The sequence below is a fragment of the Ursus americanus genome, chromosome 35 (assembly GCF_024610735.1).
Source record: "Ursus americanus isolate L20-20 chromosome 35, mUrsAme1.1.p, whole genome shotgun sequence".
Lineage (NCBI taxonomy): Eukaryota > Metazoa > Chordata > Mammalia > Carnivora > Ursidae > Ursus > Ursus americanus.
Genome location: NC_142161.1, coordinates 2,470,967 through 2,489,407, shown reverse-complemented (window position 1 = coordinate 2,489,407; position 18,441 = coordinate 2,470,967). Strand labels below are relative to the sequence as shown.

Sequence of the window (18,441 nt, the reverse complement as noted above, 5' to 3'; positions counted from 1 at the left end):
GTCCAGGCGGGAGGGGCCTCCCGGGAGAAACAGGGCGCGGTCCCAGCCGCACAGAGGCCCCGGCGCCGCCCTCCTCTCGCGGCTGCATCCCCCGTCCGTTCGTGGACACGCAGGCACTCCGACCCCACCCAGGATCCAAAGCAGGATTTAACAGGACGTCTTTGCGTCTTCTACCAGCTTCCTATCGTCGTACAAGGGGAGGTGAGAAGCCGGTGAGAAAAACTTCTTTCTACCGTCCTGCGCGTTTCTGCAGCCCTGTTCGAGGCCGAGGTGGGTTCACATCCTGCTCTCTCTCCTCCTCGTCAGTAGTTTTACCAAGAGCGTTTTGGCCCGAGGAGCCCCTTTCTTAGCAGAGGCAGTGTGGGGTTCCTCGGGGTAGGCGTTTGCAGAACCGGGTTGGAGCCGGTGAGGCATGGGAAGGAAGGTAAAAGTCCTGTTCTTTTATGAGTTAGTGAGCCTACATTCCCACCCTGAGATTTATTTCCCGCAGCTGAGCAGAGCCGGCTTCGTGAAAGTCTAGTGCCTAGAATGTAGGCTCCGAGGAGGGCGCAGAATTGGCGAACCCCGGGAAGGCCCCTACTTGCTCAAACCTAAGGATTCTTTACTTGGTACCCAGGTTGATCGCCCGATTTATGAAGCAGACCTTGTCCAGTTTTTGCCAGCATAACTGCCTTTTGGGGCTTGCGTTTTTGTTTTCTGGTGACTCACTTCTGTCTCCTCACCCTTAATCCACCAGCAGCCAGTGTTGCAAAATTCTGGGAGACACTGCCAACAGCCTCTTCTCTAAGCTTTCTTACAAGAATGTTGGGATCCTCAATTTTTTTACTCTGAGACGCCATGTCATGTGGTAACACATGGGCAAAACAGAGCATCTTTATTTAGGAAGGACAGTAAAATAGTTTCAGTGTCATTCTGGGGACTGGGGAAATCTCAAATGAGGCAAGACCCGCCCTCTGTGTCCTTAAGAACGTTATAATCAAGTCATAAAGGTAATCACTAGAAACTCAAGTGACATAATTATCTAAACAGCACTGGCCAACTTCCCGAGCCTGGTATTCAAGGAACTACTTAACTACACAGTTACTAGCTAGCTTCTGCAGAAGGACAATTTTGTGACACACACTTTATTTTAAGCAACTCTTTTTACAGATAAAATATTTTTGAAATTCATGGAAACATTTAGTAGGTTTCCCTTAAACAGCAACTTCCAGTGGCACCTTTAAAATTAGCTTTAATTTTCTAGAAATTGCTAGTGTGGAATATGAAAGCCGTGTGGTGCATTGGAAAGCTTCTCGTCCTTGGAACACCAGATGTTCCTGGGGCAGTACATGTTTTCTTTCTCTGTTCCTCAGTTTCCTCATCTGTAAAATAAGGGCTTGAGAGATAGTCCTCCAGGCCTCCCTCTTTCTTATTCTATGACTTCACGGGGTGGCAGGGTATTAGTAAGATGGAACTTCTCGAAAAGAAGGGACTGTAGTAATGTGGACAAGAGCTCTGTAGTTTGGCAGAAAGGATGGGGAAAACCGTTCCAGGAGAAGAAGAATGGCTCTGGCCTTGTTGAAAGAGCAGATGTCTGGTTACGAGCAGGCAAAGGTAAGAGATTCGTCTAGTTATTGTTGGAAGCACTTGCCCGTGTCGTTCAGAAATTAAAGTAGATGGCTAGGAAAGTGGACCAAAGCAGGCCAATGAAACCCCTCATTAGGGGTTTTCATTTAAGCTGTATTTGAGCAAAGAGCAATCTTTGTTAACAGTTATTCTCAGAAGAACACCTTGAGATATCTGGGAAAGAGAATGGGCACAAAGCCCAGAGTGTGTTGAATAGTGACTGTGTAGTTTTTGTCTTTGTTTGAAAATACACAGGCATGTCAACAAGACTTTGGCCCATTCTCCCTCAGTCATAGTGTCCCCCGTTCCTGGAGACGTGATCCTTCTTTTCACGTCTTCATCCTCTTTTAACCATTACTTCTGTTAGTAAATTAGTTTCGTGCTTATAAACTTAAAAAGATGTTAGAGTTAAAACAAATTTAGAGATTAGTCACTTTTCTCCATGACCTAATTTTATAATTTGAAGGACTGAATTAAACATATATACTGTGTATGCAGGGTAAAGGACACCAGCACTTGAGTCCTTAGAAGGAGAACCCTGGGCTTCCTGTGTCTGTGTGCAAGGTGTGAAGAAGAGACACAGGAAAATTTTCAAGTTGAAGCTGTCAAAACATTTTTAAAAAATATATGATTGGGCTTTTTCAGTTGACAATTGCTTCACACCTATTATAATTACTGAAAAGATATATATATAGAGAGAGATATAGATATAGATAGATATCTATATATATAAATATAAAATTCCTTGCTATAGGTATTTTAAAATACAAATGAGTAAGCACTTAGATGCATTTTAATGAAATAGTCAAACTTTTTTTACCCCAAACCTTTATCTTCTCTTTCATCAAAACCTCATTGTGCCAAGCTGAAAAGAAAAGAAAAGAAAAAGAAAGAAAACAACTATTAAAATGAAAGCAACCACTCACCATTCACCTAACTGGCTTTTTGCTTTGTCAACTATGTGGGGGGAGGCTGTGAATTCTCCCCAAGTTGTCAAGTGAAATCCCAGAGCCGAGGAAGGGCCCTGGCTGTGTTCAGAGGCTAGAGGCTGCTCCCCGGCACCACAGCACAAAGCTACCATCAGAGGCTGATCTGTTTGTGTGAGTTGGTGTTTGAACTGGTGTTTCAAGCCATGGGACTCTGTGTGTGTGTGTGTGTGTGTGTGTGTGTGTGTGTGTGTGAGTGTGAGTGATGTTGGAATGGCGTACCTTATCTCTTCCTTTAGGTGATTTGTCAGAGAAGGATCCTGTCGATCAAGTCATCTTGACCCCCACAGACTGTGGGAGTTGGCTGCTGCTTCTGTCGTCCGTGATTGCTGAAGCCTTACGGGCCTGGCAGCGTCGTCCCCACCAGATGACTGGCTCACAGCTCTTTAGAACCCAGTTCTTCAGCATCTACTTAAAAAGTGATATATGATTAATTTAAAACAGGTACCACTCAAGTAGTGGGTTTGCCCACAAAAGGAAAGTCAGCATTAGGGCGCTCTGTTAGATACCAGCAGAGGCCCCACTCTGCCAGCCCCATGTCTTGTCGATTCTCTCTCTACCTGGAGGACTTTGAACGGTGGTATTTGGCGGAACAGTTGTGTGGGCGGACGCCCAACCCTTCCTTCCCAGAGACTGCAGAAACTCTGAGGCCCCAGGTGCTGAGGGAGACGCAGTTGGTGGCTGTGTGCTTGGTCATTTCTCACTTCCTCAGACTTTTTTCCTTTTAGCTCGGAATTTGGGTGGAGATGCAGGAAAAAGGGAGGAGGACAGGGGAAAAAAGTGAAGCTTAGGTGGGACTGTGACTCACCATAGCTGAAAAGCCAGTGAAGTTTGTCTTTTTCAGGTTCACCATGCTGCCCACTTTTCTTCCTCCTCAAATCCTCAGGCCTTCTTTTTTTAGGATTTTATTTACTTATTAGAGAGAGAGAGAGTATGTCAGTAGGGAGGGGCAGAAGCAGACTCCCCACCAAGCAGGGAGCCTGATGCAGGGCTCGATCCCCAGACCCCTGGATCATGACCTGAGCTAAGGCAGCCGCTTAACCAACTAAGCCACCCAGGCGCCCCCTACCAAAAACTGTTCTCAAGCTAGCCTCTAAAGCACACATGCTTGCACATCACAGACAGCTGTTGGAGGAGTTAATCCTCCTAGGGATTTTTGCATTAGAATAGGGAGCAATGCCTAAGAAATGAAGGTCAGGATTTATCAGTAATGCCTGCAGAGTTTTTCTGGGGAACTTGGAAGCCTTCCTGCTCTACCTGGGAACTGGGCCTACCTTGTTTGGTAACTGTTGCCAAACCCAGTTGTGTCCGTCAGTCTGAAGAGAAGCCACGAGAGTTTGTATGGTTGGGATCTCCCAAGTGAGATCAGATGGTACATTTCTAGAAGCAATGAGAGATAACAAGAAGAACTTGGGGCCTAGGAGTCCGTCACTCTCTGAGATACTAAGAATGCAGAGATGAACGACACAATGATTCTTCTCCTAAGGGTTCCATTGAATGGAGACACAAGAAGATTAGTTAATCATCAAAGGATGATGGCTAATGGCCTGTCTGCCTACATAAAGTAAAGCTAGATCCACCCCCCCCCCCCATGTTGTGAGATCTCCAGATCAGCTCACATTCTTCTCTGAGTTCCTGGAGTCCCCAGGGAGTGTGACCGTATTTGCAAACTAGCCCCTTTAACCTAGACAGTGAGGCTGCCAGTTTACTTCTTTCTTGCTCCACCTCCCTGGGGGAGGTCTATCCCAGCCCTACAGAGGGGCCCATGCTGCTGAAAATGTCTAAAGATGCCAACATGCAGTGTCCTCTTCCTTTTTGATGGAGCAAATGGTCTGGCCTGTTGCTCTCGCTCTTGTCCAGACTTGCCTCGAATCTGTCCCAATGGGATCCTCAGGTGGGGAAGGTACTTTACCTCCCACCCCACCCCATACCACCTCGGGTCAGCCGTGGAGTGAAATTCTTCACACCGACTTGCTGTGTGCTTTCTGAATCTTAGAGAGATTTAATGAAACAACCTTGCTTTTTATGAAAGTTGGTATTGCAGTGCCCTCCTCGCTGTCGGCCCCAGGAGGCCAGGTCAGAGGGGGTGTGGACGAAGCACAACCTAGGCCTTGCCCAGCACTGCTCCATGGCCTTGGCACCTTTCTCCCTTCTCTCATCATGTTCTTCTCTATGGATGAATCCTTTCCTGGGACATCACAGACTCTTACACAGATAGGCTTCACCCAGGCTGACTCAGCTTTTCACACACACCAGGACACATCCGAAGTCTAGAGTCAATGCAGCTTAAGCCGTCAGCTTGGGACTGTCGCTCTAAGCTTGCCTGAGCACGGTGTGTACCAGGTACAGAGAATCCCCAAAGGAAGATGTGGGCAACTTCTCCTGGGATGGGGTGGGATTGAGGAGAGCCGGTCAGACTCGGAGGAGGTATTGCTCATGCCAAGTCTGGAAAGACGAGTAAATCCTTTCCCTGAAGATAAGGAGTTTGAGGTCTGACTGCACCATCCCTCTGCTGTTTGATCTGGGAGTTTCCTTCATAAGAAAAACTGATTTACGTAATGCCTACCTCACACAGTCCTGGTGACAGTCAAATATAATCATGTGTGTGAGAGATTCGTGAAATGAAAGGCAAGGACTATTATTATGATTACAATTATTACGATGATTTCAAGTGCAGTAATTTTATCGGCAGGCAGCCTGTCTTTCTTGACACCTCAGAGACAGGCAGACCGAAAACTTGAAGGTGGAGGGATGACCACCGAGGGTTGAGGACTTTTTAAACATAGCACTGTTGGAGATTCAGTGCCAGTGGAGGTGGTTACTGAGGGTCTGCGAAACAGTTGGCATCCTGCGCTGCCTGATATTTGAGACTATAGGATCTTTATAAAGAGATCCCAGTAAACTTTGACCCAGTTGGCTTGTTTCTATTCAAGCGACAAATCCACTTTGTGAGTTGACGCGGTCTCAGTGTTGCATTGATGGTGCGGATAATCAATTTTGCAACTGCACTACAAAGAACAGAAGACTGAGTGCTCAGGATTAATCTCTTGTGAACGGGTAAGGATGAAAGGAAGGAGAAGCCCTGGAAATACAACAAGGAAACTTCTGAGGGTTAGCGGCTAGAAGGCTGAAGTCAGGGGCAGGTACTAAGAGCTGTCGCATAACCTTCTCTAGGAATGCTTCCCTGGTTCTGTGGAATCTATGAAAGAGCCTACTTAGCTCTTTTCATCTTTTCATGAAGACAAATGATGTGGGTAAAAACAAAGGACAGTGGGACAGCATCCTGCTGAGAAGCCACCTTTACTCTGCAGGCCTCCTCCAACACGGTTCTTGGAGATGGCCCATAAGATCAGAAGCAACACCTCCTAGATCGAGAGCACTGCATGTCCTGTCGTGGGCAAGAGTCAGAACCACAAACATCAGAAAAACGCAACTGCGGGACAAAAGGCCATGTTTATCAAAGTTGGCCTCCCAGAACAAATCTCTGATTCATGTGGGTTAATGTTCGACCCAGTCATGCCCAGGGAAAAGGTGAATCTCCTCGTTTGTCCAAGAGCAGTGTCCTTGGTTTTCATGTCTCTGCCAGGATCGGGATCTTTAGACCTAGTCTTCCCTCCCCGTTCATCCGATCACTATATAATCAGAACCGAGAGGGGCCTCTAAGTTCACACAACTGGGACCCATCTCCAGGAACAAACAGCTGGAACCCATCTTCAGTTGGAGGGAAACTTCCAGACTTTTGCGAGACTCTTCCTCCTGGGTAATCTATTTCTCTATTTGTTTATATGTATACTATTTCTAGACATCCATCCATTTCAATGAAACCATTTTTTCCCTTTTAAAAACTCTTGGCCCAAGTTCATGAATTAAGAAGGAAATGAATTCGATTCTAAAGTTTAAAATACAAACAGATTTCTTCTGGGATAGCCTAAATGTGGATAAAGGGAAATTAGTAAGACTGGGAGCAAGTGGTGATTTAGAAGGGATTCCTAAATTGTGATAAAGTCCCCAAAGATCTAGGAAAAGCATCTGCTGAAGGATTATCTGGAGCCCCCCACCCCACTCCACCCCGCCCCGACATTATATGTGGCTTAACAAGGAAAGAAACAGAGAATGAGTAAACTTTTAGCTCTGTTTTCTTGTAATCTTTCCTGCTAATGTCTTAAGAAAGTTTTGGATGCTCTCTGAAAGCACAATTAAACAACACATGCCAAGATCAGAAAAAGGTATACCGGCAGGTTGAAGAGAACAAAGAAGAAAGGAGCTAGAGAGAGGAATACGCATTGGGTGGTAAGCTTCCAGTTTGGAGACTATTGCCCTAGAACATATAAAAGCATGAGGCTATGTTTATGGAAGTTGTAATCATAATTGCAATCATAAACTGTCAAGTTAACTCCCTGGTGCATAAAGTTTGGTGGAGCTCTTGAATATAAAATATTGCCGGTGGGGAGAGAAGTATATTAATTTTTGTGAAGACTAAGGGATTAGTTTGAGACAGAAGGTGAAGTTAGTCTAAAAAACAATTTGTGAGACAAATTCCACTGACGAAAATCTGTTGACTGTTATGTGCTTGGGTGTAGAAGGATATGTGTGAATGAGTTTGACCACCGGATGGGGGGCTCTGCACACTTGGCCTAGGCAGATTCACTTCTGCACCCCATATAATCTCTTACTTGCTTTCTCCCAATTCCATTTCAACCCCCATTTTGGGGAAATTTAGTGTGGAATATATAAGTGAGGAAGTTATGAGTGGGAGAGCAGATGTTGATACTGGTAACCCTAGTGTATACTTGCTGGGATTTGGTTTCTGGATGTTTTAGGGAACTAAGATTACAATAAGCCTGGGAAAACCTAGCTGAGTTGTTACAGAATGAATGTGTAAATTCTGCAAATCAGAAACAAAGATATTCCTTGAGCTCTAAGATAGACATGAGGACCTTCAACCTCCAACAAGCAAATGCTTTTTTAGGCTGTGAAGTGCCTATGTAGTGTCAGGCCAGTGCCCTAACTAGAGGTGCTCTGTGGGCTTGGCTTACCTGCTGAGCCTTAAGGAGTGATGCATCTCGGTCAACCTGTTAGCTGTTTCTTCCGGCTAATGCCTTTTGCCACCAGCTAAACTTACACACGAACTTGTCTCTGCAATTCCATTCTAGTGGAAGAAAAGGAAAGGAAAAGAAAAGCCTCTTTTATGCTTAATGAGAACTTCAGGCCTTAACAGTTAGCAACTCTCTCTTTTTACAGATGAACGGATTGAGGCCTGGGGAGGAAAGTAAAGTCAATCATTAAAAACGTAATTATTGAGGGTCTACCATGAGGCAGGCACTGGGATTCAAGGTGACTAACATGGGCTCTGTCCTCCTATTGATTACACACCAGTGGGAAACACTGACAAGTAAATAGGTCATTGTTTGCCCAAGACCGCATAGATCTAATGGCTTGGAAATGTTACCCATGAAACCTGACAACAGGTAAATCTTTATTTGATGATATCCTTGTGGACAGATCAGCTTTGTGACTTCTGCTTTGACACTTATATTTAGTAAAGTGTCCTTGATCTTAATATCTAAAGCGTAGAGTGTTTGGACAGAGATCCTAGGCAAACCTGCTGGCTCACACTTCCTTCTGTGAGTAGCAATATCCCCACAACCTGTACGATACTGGCACTTCCTGCAAGGACCCGCGGTCTCTTGCATAGCCTGGAATGCTATCCACCACTGCCCCCTAATGACTCTTTTGGGTACTACCAGCTCTGGTTTTTTAACTCTGGGACTCTGACTCTGCCAGAGAGGTGTTGACTGTGTGACCTCTAAGGTCCCCTCTCTGGAGCTCCTATGATTCTACAACCACCTCTGACTTTAGAAGGCAATATTTGTCCATCGCTGAGCAAGAAACTTAGTTGATTTCAAATCAATGAAACTTGAATGAGGTCCTCCAAAAAACTAAAAAAAGAAGACACACCCAGGAGACTGAAAAGCACAATATAAATGTACAGAGCTTGGCAAACGGGTAGCCGAGCCCCTGTGTCGGAGCAACAGCCGTGTAGGAATACTTGTTATTCTCTTAGGGGAGACTTTCCGCTCTGCAACTATGTGTCACATTCTTTTTTTTTTTTTTTTAAGATTTTATTTATTTATTTGACAGACAGAGACACAGCCAGTGAGAGAGGGAACACAAGCAGGGGGAGTGGGAGAGGAAGAAGCAGGCTCCCAACACAGCAGGGAGCCCAATGCGGGGCTCGATCCCAGGACCCTGGGATCACACCCTGGGCTGAAGGCAGATGCTTAACGACTGAGCCACCCAGGTGCCCCTATGTGCCACCTTCTTGCTCAACTCCCAAGAATGCAATTTCACTTGATTCTGTTACAAATGATACTCTAAGTGCTTAACGGAAACCTTTTCAGCTGCTATTTCTATCAGTATTGTGGACGAGTCGAAAGATTTCTTAGCAGTGTACCAAATTTGTTTCTAGTTATTATGAAACAGACAAGGTGGATCAATGCCAAATGTTGATGAGAGAGAGAGTTCACTTTGCTTCCTCTTGTCACATGTCTTTCCATGTAACCAGCAAAACCCCAGACTCCCTTGTTTTTCTGGATTCACAGTCATACTCTCAGGGCTGTTTAGGGACACTACAGGCTTAGTGTTAGGACCTATGGCCTCTGTGAGGGCTACACAATTATTTGATATGAGAATCATGTTTATGACTTACACACAAGTAAGCACAAAATAAATATTAATAATTTAATGTCTATGAAAATGTACCATTTATTTTTAAATTTAGTATTCATAGGAATCATATTATGTGTAAGAATAATTTGAAAGTCAAATTTTTCTCCCATTGCAAGAATTTCTCAGTAAGTATGATGATTGCCAAGAAACACCCTACCCAGTTATAAATTAAATGAATTACTCACAATTTGAGAAACAAAATTATAAAAATCAGTTCCTTTGTTTTTATTTATTTATTTATTTATTTATTTATTGAAAGTTAGGTGGTTAGGGGCAGAGGGAGAGAGAAAATCTTTTTTTTTTTTTTTAAGATTTTATTTATTTATTCGACAGAGATAGAGACAGCCAGCGAGAGAGGGAACACAAGCAGGGGGAGTGGGAGAGGAAGAAGCAGGCTCATAGTAGAGGAGCCTGATATGGGGCTCGATCCCACAACGCCGGGATCTCGCCCTGAGCCAAAGGCAGACGCTTAACCGCTGTGCCACCCAGGCACCCCAGGAGAGAGAAAATCTTAAGCAGACTCCATACTCACCTTGGAGCTGAGGTGACATGGGGGCTTGATCTCACAACCCTGAGATCATGACCTAAGCCAAAATCAAGAGTCTGACACTGAACTGACTGAGCCACCCAGGCACCCATAACATCAGTTTCAAATTTACAGTGAAAATCATTTTTATTGTTGGATGTGGGGTATTCACATATACTTGATATAATGTGTAGGACTATGGTGATTTTTATCATTCCAGTTTTAGGATATGTGCAGCCAAAGAGAGCATGGACTATGGTGGTTTTTAAAGGCTCTGAATATTCTTTAAAATTTTCTCCAGAACACTAAAGGTATAATCAGAAACTACCTGCTCAAACACCAAGTATCTTTCAATTCTCAAATCTTCAAATTTCATGAGAAATAAAATCTTAAAAGTTCATAAAAAATTTGTTCTCTGTTCCATTATAATCTATATTTGTTTAATTCCACTTTTAATTATCTATCACTAAGTTAAAATCATGCTCCGGGAAGAAGTACCGTGTTTACCCTGTGAGTGTGTTTGAGTGTCTGACACACCACCCCTGGGACGTGTGAGTTCTACAGTTTGAGACTGACAGTTCTTGAGAGATAATGGCAGCAATCCTCTTCTCTTTCTTCTTCTTTTGAGAAAGATTTGAGAACTCATTGCAGCAAATTGTGAGGCCTTTGACTTGATGAAAAGATCTAAGGAGGGGGCCAGGCTGGCTCAGTCGGTAGAGCACGTGACTCTTGATCTCAGGGTTGTGAGTTTGAGCCCCATGTGTGCATGGAGTTTACTTAAAACAAAACAAAAAAGGCCTAAGGAGTTGTTTTGGGGTTTGTTTTTGTTTTTACCACGTGGTAAGGTCATTTACCTGTGCTGTAACAGTGTATGTCTACGTGCGGGGAAAATTAGACAATATTCTTTGAGAACGATCCATAGTGTTTCCAATGCAAGAAGCACCTAGGAATAAGCTTTTATTCTTCTTTTTCCAGTTCTCTGTAAGAGTTGACCCCAGACCACTTCCAAGCATTACATGGGTTCTTCCATGTTGCTCCTTGTTCTTTCTAAATGGTACATCATAATTCCACCTTTGGCCGTGAAACACCTACCTCTTGGGGAACTAGGTCTGCCTCCCTTCGCCTGAGGATAAAACTGCTCTCAAATGCTCTCCTTACAGCCAGCCGACTAACTGACTTGAGTACCTGGAATCCTGTCTTCAACTGTCCTCCGATTGACCCTTCCCTGGGCTCAGGGTTCCCTGAAAGTCCCCCTTCTTCATAACTCTCACCTCCTATCTTACTGTCTCATCTCAGGAAATGGGAGCCCCCGTGCCTTCTCCATGATGCTACATCCTCTCTTAGGGAGGCATTTGGTGTGTCTTGATGGTCTTCGTGTTCAGGACCTAGCACAGTGGTCTGATACCTGCAGGGGCGTGTGCGAAGGTTGTTATTATAGTAATTGATAAATGAATTAAAGAGTGTGAATGGATTCTGTAATGCTATGACTGATGGCAGTGTAAATAAATAGTCAGCAATTCTGAGGGATAGGAAAGAGTGGTTGGGGCAGGAAGTTGTGTTCAGGAAACTTTTTTTTTTTTAAGATTTATTTATTTATTTATTTTTCAGACACAGGGGGAGAGAGAGGGAGAGAGAGCAGGAGCAGGGGGAGCGGCAGGCAGAGGCAGAGGGAGAAGCAGGCTCCTTGCTGAACAAGGAGCCCGATGCGGGACCCTGGGATCATGACCTGTGCCGAAGGCAGACGCTTGACCGACTGAGGCACCCAGGCGCCCCTCAGGAAACTTTTAAATAGACTTTTCAAATAAATGGATTGATGAAAAGTTTGAGATTAATGAGGAAGGGAAAAGAAAAGATGTAATTAGGTGACTGAAGATACCCGATTCATGTCAGAGAGGAAAGTCCCTGTCCTTTTAGCCTGATTGGGCAATGCTGTTCTGTGCCCCTACCACACCTCCTTTTGCCCTTGGCAGGAGCCTTTGCTGGAAGAGATGGTGAAGGGCCTGGGCCCGCTGTTGTTGGTCTTCATGCTGGCTCTGGGTCTGACCCCACCAGCCCGGGCTCAGGATGACTCCAGGTACAAACACTTTCTGACCCAGCACTATGACGCCAAACCAAGGGGCCGGAATGACAGATACTGTGAAAGCATGATGGAGAGACGAGGCCTGACCACACCCTGCAAAGACACCAACACCTTTATTCATGGCAACAAGGGCAGCATCAAGGCCATCTGTGGAAATAAGAATGGAAACCCTTACGGAGAAGCTTTAAGACTAAGCAAGTCTCCTTTCCAGGTCACCACTTGCAGGCATGTAGGAGGGTCCCCGCGGCCTCCGTGCCGGTACAGAGCTACCCCAGGGTTCAGGCACATCGTTGTTGCCTGTGAACATGGCTTGCCTGTCCACTTTGATGAGTCCTTTTTCCGTCCGTAACCGGAGGCCTCAGCTGGCTCTGCTCTCCTTTCCTTGCATTTCCCTCCGCACCCCGACATTCATGGCCAGGGGCCCAGAGAATGAGATGCCTGGGTCTCGTTTTCCATTTTATAGCATGTTTAATAAATAAAAATGTCTCTGAAATCAGTAAGAATCAAAGTCTTCTCACTAATTATTGGCCTACTAATCGTACCCCATTTTCTCTCTTCAGCTGATCCTGAGAGGATTGGATAGAATAGAAATGCCCTTTTCCTTATCAGTCAGTAAGGAAGTGGACTTTAGCTTAGCCAATATTACTTTTACAAATGTGAAAGCTTGAGGAGAACAGTGTAGGACTAAATACCAACAGATTCATTCCACTTTCTCTCCTTTACACACATGTACATGTACGCCTGCATGAATACCAAAGGGCAGCCACCCCTTGTCTGAAGCAGAAGTTAATTTTTTGATATTGTGCTTTGAATGGAATGTTCCTAGGATATTCTCATGGCTATTTTATATAAGGATCAAAAAGTGATTATTTTATTATTTACTTATTTATTCATTATTACATTATTTTCTCCTTAATCTCTTACTCTATCGACCAATGTCTGGCAACTGTGAGGTCTTAGGGAAGTCATAGAAAGATTCCAAACATTATCCCTTATTCTTCTTCAACTACGTTTGGTTTTCAAGTAAACATACACTTAGGTTGGTGATACCGTCTTTGTAAAATATACTAATCGATCTACAGGTTTAGCGATTAACTTCCTGTTAGCCTAATTTCTATCAACTGGTGCCTCAATATTTTATTTGGAAAGTAGTTAATAAATTACAGTTATAAGTCACAGTTTTGCTATCTTGTGAATATATAACTATTGTGGTCACAGTATTCCCAACAGCGGCGCCCCTGCTGCCCACATTGCCCTGAAACGGGCCCAAGGCCCTGGTTGTGCAATACTCAGGTTAGAGAGCAGTACCTAGGTGCCACCCAGGAGAGCCCAGCCTTGCTGAAAATATTCAGATTTTGGAAAGAAGTGGTGGAGAAGTAAGTTACTGGTGTACACTCAGCCCCTGAATCTGTCCACTTTGAGTTACCTATTTCAAAATTGAAAACACTGTCTGTAATTAGGGAGATGAGTTTTCCAAACCTTTCTTATTAGAAAATTTGCCTTCTTATAAAATCTCAAAAAACCCTTATAAGGAGTAAGAAAATTCCAGTTTTTGGTAGACTATTTGGACCCTTTCTCAGGTTCTCCAACCAGTACTCTCTCCCCGATATGAAACAAAGTGGCTTCCATACAGATCACTGCCCCACTCGAGCTGTCGGTAGAGAAGGTCAAAGGCATAGACCGTTATTACATTGGTCACACCATATTTGTGAAAGCTGGTGTCTTCTCCAAACATCTGCTTGGAGCATTACCACTGCACGCTCTGCCCTAGTGTGAGGGCACGTGACTGTTTCCTGGGAATCGCGTGGCAGTGGGCTGGGGGTGCTTCCTGTCCTGCTGTGCAGCTAGCGGCTATGGAACCAATCCCAGCACTTTCTGCGCTGGGTCTCTTGTTCTTGCACCGTCAAAAGCTGTTTAGAATGAAATATCAAGTCACAGGCAGGCTATTTTATCTCAAGGGAATCATTTCAGGAATTAAAGTGCTGGTCAGCTGTACTTTATTGACTTTGCAAGGGAAAGAGAAGAAAAACCTCAAAAATGTCAAGTCCTTCAAGGAATGGTGGCATTCAAGGAAGAGAATTCCATGCGATTTGGAGAGGACAAATTTCTCTAGAGACACAGCAGAAATTCTAGTAGGTGAGATAGTTCACCTTAAAAAGAGCCTTACAGTTCCTTGGCAATATAAGTACTCTGCAAAATAAAGGAGAGGGGATCCAAAATATATGCAATTTGCTGTAGCCATTCATTATTTTTTTTATCAGATTGAAGGAAGCAAAGGAAACCAAGAAGAATGGAAATTGTGAAAAAATCATTGCCAACGTTTACTAAATACGTATCATGGGCTAGGCATTGTGATAAGCACTTTACATTGATTTTATCATTTATTCTTCATAACATCTCTAAGACGTAGGGATTGTGATTATGCTCATTTTACTTATGAGAAAAGATGCTGAGAGCTTGAGTTATTTCCCCAAGTTCACACAGTCAATGTGGCAAAGCCAGATCTTTGGGGTCACACTATCAAAATTAGTTCTTAGTGAGAATTAATCTGGTGCAGCAGAAAAAGCCTTTGAGGCAAGCTCTGAACAAAAAGTACGTGGTGGGATGATTTGGGGATCTTTTGATTTTCTGTTGTACCTAGAGCCTTGAGATGTACCCATCGATGTTTACATTGGACTTCCGTCGGCAAAGATTTCCCCGTCTTGTTAAATCAGTCAGTTGGTGTGGCTGAGGCCATGCGTTTGCCCTTGCATGAATAGTTAAAGTCTTTTCTCTAGCCAGTTATTTTGCTAAACCATGATCTCAATCACAAAAAAAGCAGGATGAGAGAAAGTAGGCAGAACTGTGCAAGATGAGAGGTCCAAGATTAGATCTGGGGAGAACAACCCAAAGTACACCCTTGCGATGAAACCATTACCCAAGTGCTAAGCGCGCCTTCAGTGCTGGGCTGAGGAGTAAACTGAACACCGTTTCTGCCTGACCCCTTCCTCTCACAGCTCCTTCGCATCCCTCTCTGCCTGACTCCATTTCTCCTGTCAGCTGCAGGCACAAGAAATGGCCTAGAGCTTTGTAACTTTCTGCGTAGAGGCGGGAGGCGGCTGTGAACCTAGGAGGTGACATGGAGAAGAGTGATGGTTCTGTTTCATCCTGGTCCTTACCGCTAACCGAAGTGTAGGCTTAGATGGAGCAGATTGCAGGTCTCTCATCAGCCATTTCAGTCCCTTACACGCGTGACCCGGCTCCATGAAGCGGCATCTCTGAAAACAAAGGACAGCAGTACCCAGAGATAGCAACCCAGGTGTCCCCTGAGGCCGAACGTGGACTGTACGTGCAGCAGTGGGCCTGTCTGACTCAAAACGTTGCCCTCGCTACTTGGCGTTGCTCACTCCCTGTTGAATGGGAGATGACCTTTCTTTGCCTTAGTGAGACAGCCCTGCCTGCCCCACGGCAAGTGTCAAGCAGTTCAAGGTTTGGCTCCAGGTCGGTCCCTGACTGGCAGCCAGAAGGAGCATCCCGCTAGTCAGTGTTGCTAAGTGAGTCCCGCCTCCGCTCCCACCCTCTTCCACCCCTGGTGAAATTTCGTTGCTAGAGAGAAGCACCTCTGAGCACCACCATCGTCGGTATCTTGAGTATTTAGGAAGTGGGGTGCAAGAAGCAGTCAGGGGGCGGTGGAAAGAGTACAGATATGAGAGCCAGGTAAGCCGGGTTTCTTTCTTTAGTCAACCAAGGCAGTGTTTTACAATCCGTGGAACTGCTCTCTTTGCTGTTGCTCCAGAGGTCTCCGTTTGTTTGTTTTTTAACTCTGTAAAACAAGTGTTTATTTCCCACCCTCAAGGGGTCAACACAAAGGTCTTGCCACCAGAGAGTATGGAGATTGCTAGCAGCTGTGGACAAGACAGGCCGAGCGTCCAGGGGGGACGCATGACAATAGACTAGCTCACCAGGGCCTGGGTCTTGGGGGTTGTACGTAGACACAGGAAACAAACAAACAAACTAAAAGACACAATTCACGTCCTTTTTTTGGTGGCGATTGTGCTGTTTAAATTTATTTTTTAAGCGTTTCTTAGCTTAGTGGTCAGTTCCACGAGCCTGGAAAACACCTTCACTCAGTACCTCCATTCCATCTCATGTGTTCATGAGCTCACTCATTTATTTCTTTATTCGGCCAATATTCACTACCTTCAAAGCACAGGGGCTGGGCACTCTGCTTCATAGGGCTTCTTTATAGAGGAGGAACAGGATTTCCGAAAGGACCTGATTTTATTTTATTTTTTATTTTATTTTTTTTAAAGATTTTATTTATTTATTCGACAGAGAGAGAGACAGCCAGCGAGAGAGGGAACACAAGCAGGGGGAGTGGGAGAGGAAGAAGCAGGCTCATAGCGGAAGAGCCTGATGTGGGGCTCGATCCCATAACGCCAGGATCACGCCCTGAGCCGAAGGCAGACGCTTAACCGCTGTGCCACCCAGGCGCCCCCGAAAGGACCTTATTTTAATACGACAGGAAGAATGGCTGCAGGAGAGGAAAGGCTAACTGCAGCATTACTGTGGCCTCTTTTCTGCACCTTCCTCAATTCCAGATGTAAAGAATGAAAATCAGCTCATAAACTTGCTCTGACATATCATGAGTCTAGCCAAATCTTTGGAAATCAGAGTCCAGAGCACTAAAATCTCCAAAGATCCTGTGATCGGAGAATAACCCCAAGAGACGGTCAACTCCAGTTTCACTGAGATCTGCCTTTCCTTCCCATTCCCTGTCTGACCACAGAGGCCAGATACACCGGACGGCCCGCGGGCAGTGTCCGCCCTGGGTCGCTGTCCTCGCCACAGCAAGCTCTCTCCATGAAAGAGAATGGCTCCTGTTTTCAGGGAAAAGAATGTTTGCAAACGATGTGCTCTAGGGAAAGCAAGACGGGAAAAGTTGTGAGCAGAGAAGAGTGGGGAACTGGTACAGATAAGGAGGAGAGAGGAGACTAGAGTTGAGGCAGTGTCAATTTGCCATTCCCAGCACCTCTCCCCAATGCCCGCATCTCACCTTTCTTTCTTCTGCTCCTTGCGTTTCCGTGTAGGCATCTCCAAAGTAGTGATGGCTCTCCAGAGGACCCGTTCACTGCTTCTGCTCTTGCTGCTGACCCTGCTGGGGCTGGGGCTGGTGCAGCCCTCCTATGGCCAGGATCGCATGTATCAACGATTCCTGCGGCAGCACGTGGACCCCGAGGGGACAGGTGGCAATGACACGTACTGCAACTTGATGATGCAAAGACGGAAGATGACCACGCGTCAGTGCAAGCGCTTCAACACCTTCGTCCATGAAGACATCTGGAACATTCGTAGTATCTGCAGCACCACCAATATCCAGTGCAAGAATGGCAAGATGAACTGCCATGAGGGTGTCGTGAAGGTCACAGACTGCCGGGAGACAGGAAGTTCCAGGGCCCCCAACTGCAGATATCGGGCATCGGCGAGCACTAGGCATGTGGTCATTGCCTGTGAGGGTGACCCACAGTTGCCTGTGCACTTTGACAGATAGACACCAGCCTGCGGGGGTTACGGCCCGGCGGTTGGCCTCTAACTTACTCCTCGAATAGCAGTGAGTAATGCATTTGAGCTGCCCCAGGCTCTGTCTTCTCTGCTTCTCCTTCTCTTTTTATAACCCATTCTGTTAAGTATATTGTATCAAAGAGAAATGGAGACACAAACTTATAATGAGTCTGGGCCTTTCTGTAGTAAACTTCTTGACTTTCTTTTGTAATACCGGTCAGTTTAGCTCTCTCAGATCCTGTCCTCTGGAATTTAGTCATTATATGGATTTATATAGCATTTCAAGCATTTCAAGTGTTTCATCTAAATCGTCCCATTTCAATAGCACAGCACTCATGGAATGCTGCTGTTGTTGTATGTAGGAGCCCAAAGTTCATGGATTTGCTAAGACCGTGACATTAGTGGAAAAGCTGAGACAAAAATCCAGTTGAACTGGCTCTTAATCCAGGCCTTTTCCCACTTCATCACAAGAAGCATTTTGAAAGTAACCGCTTTTGGTTATTCCCAAGAGTCAGCCGTTGGGAGAAGCATGAGGAATTTGGAAATGCATGCTGGCAAAATGACAGCTCTATCTGGACAATCTGGCTCCCTTGTTGCGCTGGGGTCTAACGGGTCCAAGCAACGATCCAAGAGATTTTCTTTCTGTCTTCCCAGACTTTTGAATCACACTAGTAAGTCAGAATATTAAAAATGTTCTAGATCATTGAAGACTCAGTCACTTTTCCTGACGGAAACATCTTCCATGTTTTCCTTCTAATAAAGGACTTAAACTGCAGGTATCGGAGAAGGCTGTGCTATAGTTCTTGTGGGGCGATTTTTTTCCTCCTACCCTCTTTCAATTCTTCACTTTATAAGCAGGCACACACCTGAATATCCCCATACACTCTGGTCAGAGACTAATGCCCACCTGTCCATGACCACGACACAGAAACTCTTGTCTCATTTACTCCAGAGGAATGAACGCTTTCAGTGCT

The 18,441-nt window shown here is 45.1% G+C and overlaps 2 protein-coding genes and 1 long non-coding RNA gene across 7 annotated transcripts; 2 read left to right on the top strand and 1 right to left on the bottom strand.

The window, feature by feature from the left end:
* Positions 1-75: 75 nt before the first annotated feature.
* On the top strand, positions 76-18,242 carry RNASE4 (ribonuclease A family member 4). 3 transcript variants are annotated; one of them, XM_045784877.2, is made up of 2 exons: positions 76-212; positions 16,996-18,242. In XM_045784877.2, the coding sequence occupies exon 2, from the start codon at positions 17,013-17,015 to the stop codon at positions 17,454-17,456; it is 444 nt and encodes a 147-aa protein (XP_045640833.1). In that variant the 5' UTR covers positions 76-212; positions 16,996-17,012; the 3' UTR covers positions 17,457-18,242. The 3 variants fall into 3 exon arrangements, with proteins under 3 accessions (XP_045640833.1, XP_045640835.1, XP_045640832.1); XM_045784879.2 differs by having other exon boundaries at positions 140-270; XM_045784876.2 differs by lacking the exon at positions 76-212 and adding an exon at positions 6,268-6,351.
* Positions 108-12,434, top strand: ANG (angiogenin). Of its 3 annotated transcripts, none has more exons than XM_087859036.1 (2): positions 108-212; positions 11,817-12,434. In XM_087859036.1, the coding sequence occupies exon 2, from the start codon at positions 11,835-11,837 to the stop codon at positions 12,273-12,275; it is 441 nt and encodes a 146-aa protein (XP_087715162.1). In that variant the 5' UTR covers positions 108-212; positions 11,817-11,834; the 3' UTR covers positions 12,276-12,434. The 3 variants fall into 3 exon arrangements, with proteins under 3 accessions (XP_087715162.1, XP_045640837.1, XP_045640836.1); XM_045784881.2 differs by having other exon boundaries at positions 137-270; XM_045784880.2 differs by lacking the exon at positions 108-212 and adding an exon at positions 6,218-6,351.
* Positions 2,381-3,371, bottom strand: LOC123783900 (uncharacterized). The gene is made up of 2 exons (XR_006777319.2): positions 2,814-3,371; positions 2,381-2,470 (listed from the first exon to the last, which is right to left on the bottom strand). It is a non-coding gene; the product is annotated as an uncharacterized LOC123783900 (long non-coding RNA).
* Positions 18,243-18,441: the final 199 nt, after the last annotated feature.

Coding starts and splice junctions, on each gene's coding strand:
- ANG (XM_087859036.1), top strand. CDS start 11,835: ATGGTGAAGGGCCTGGGCCCGCTGTTGTTGGTCTTCATGCTGGCTCTG.
- RNASE4 (XM_045784877.2), top strand. CDS start 17,013: ATGGCTCTCCAGAGGACCCGTTCACTGCTTCTGCTCTTGCTGCTGACC.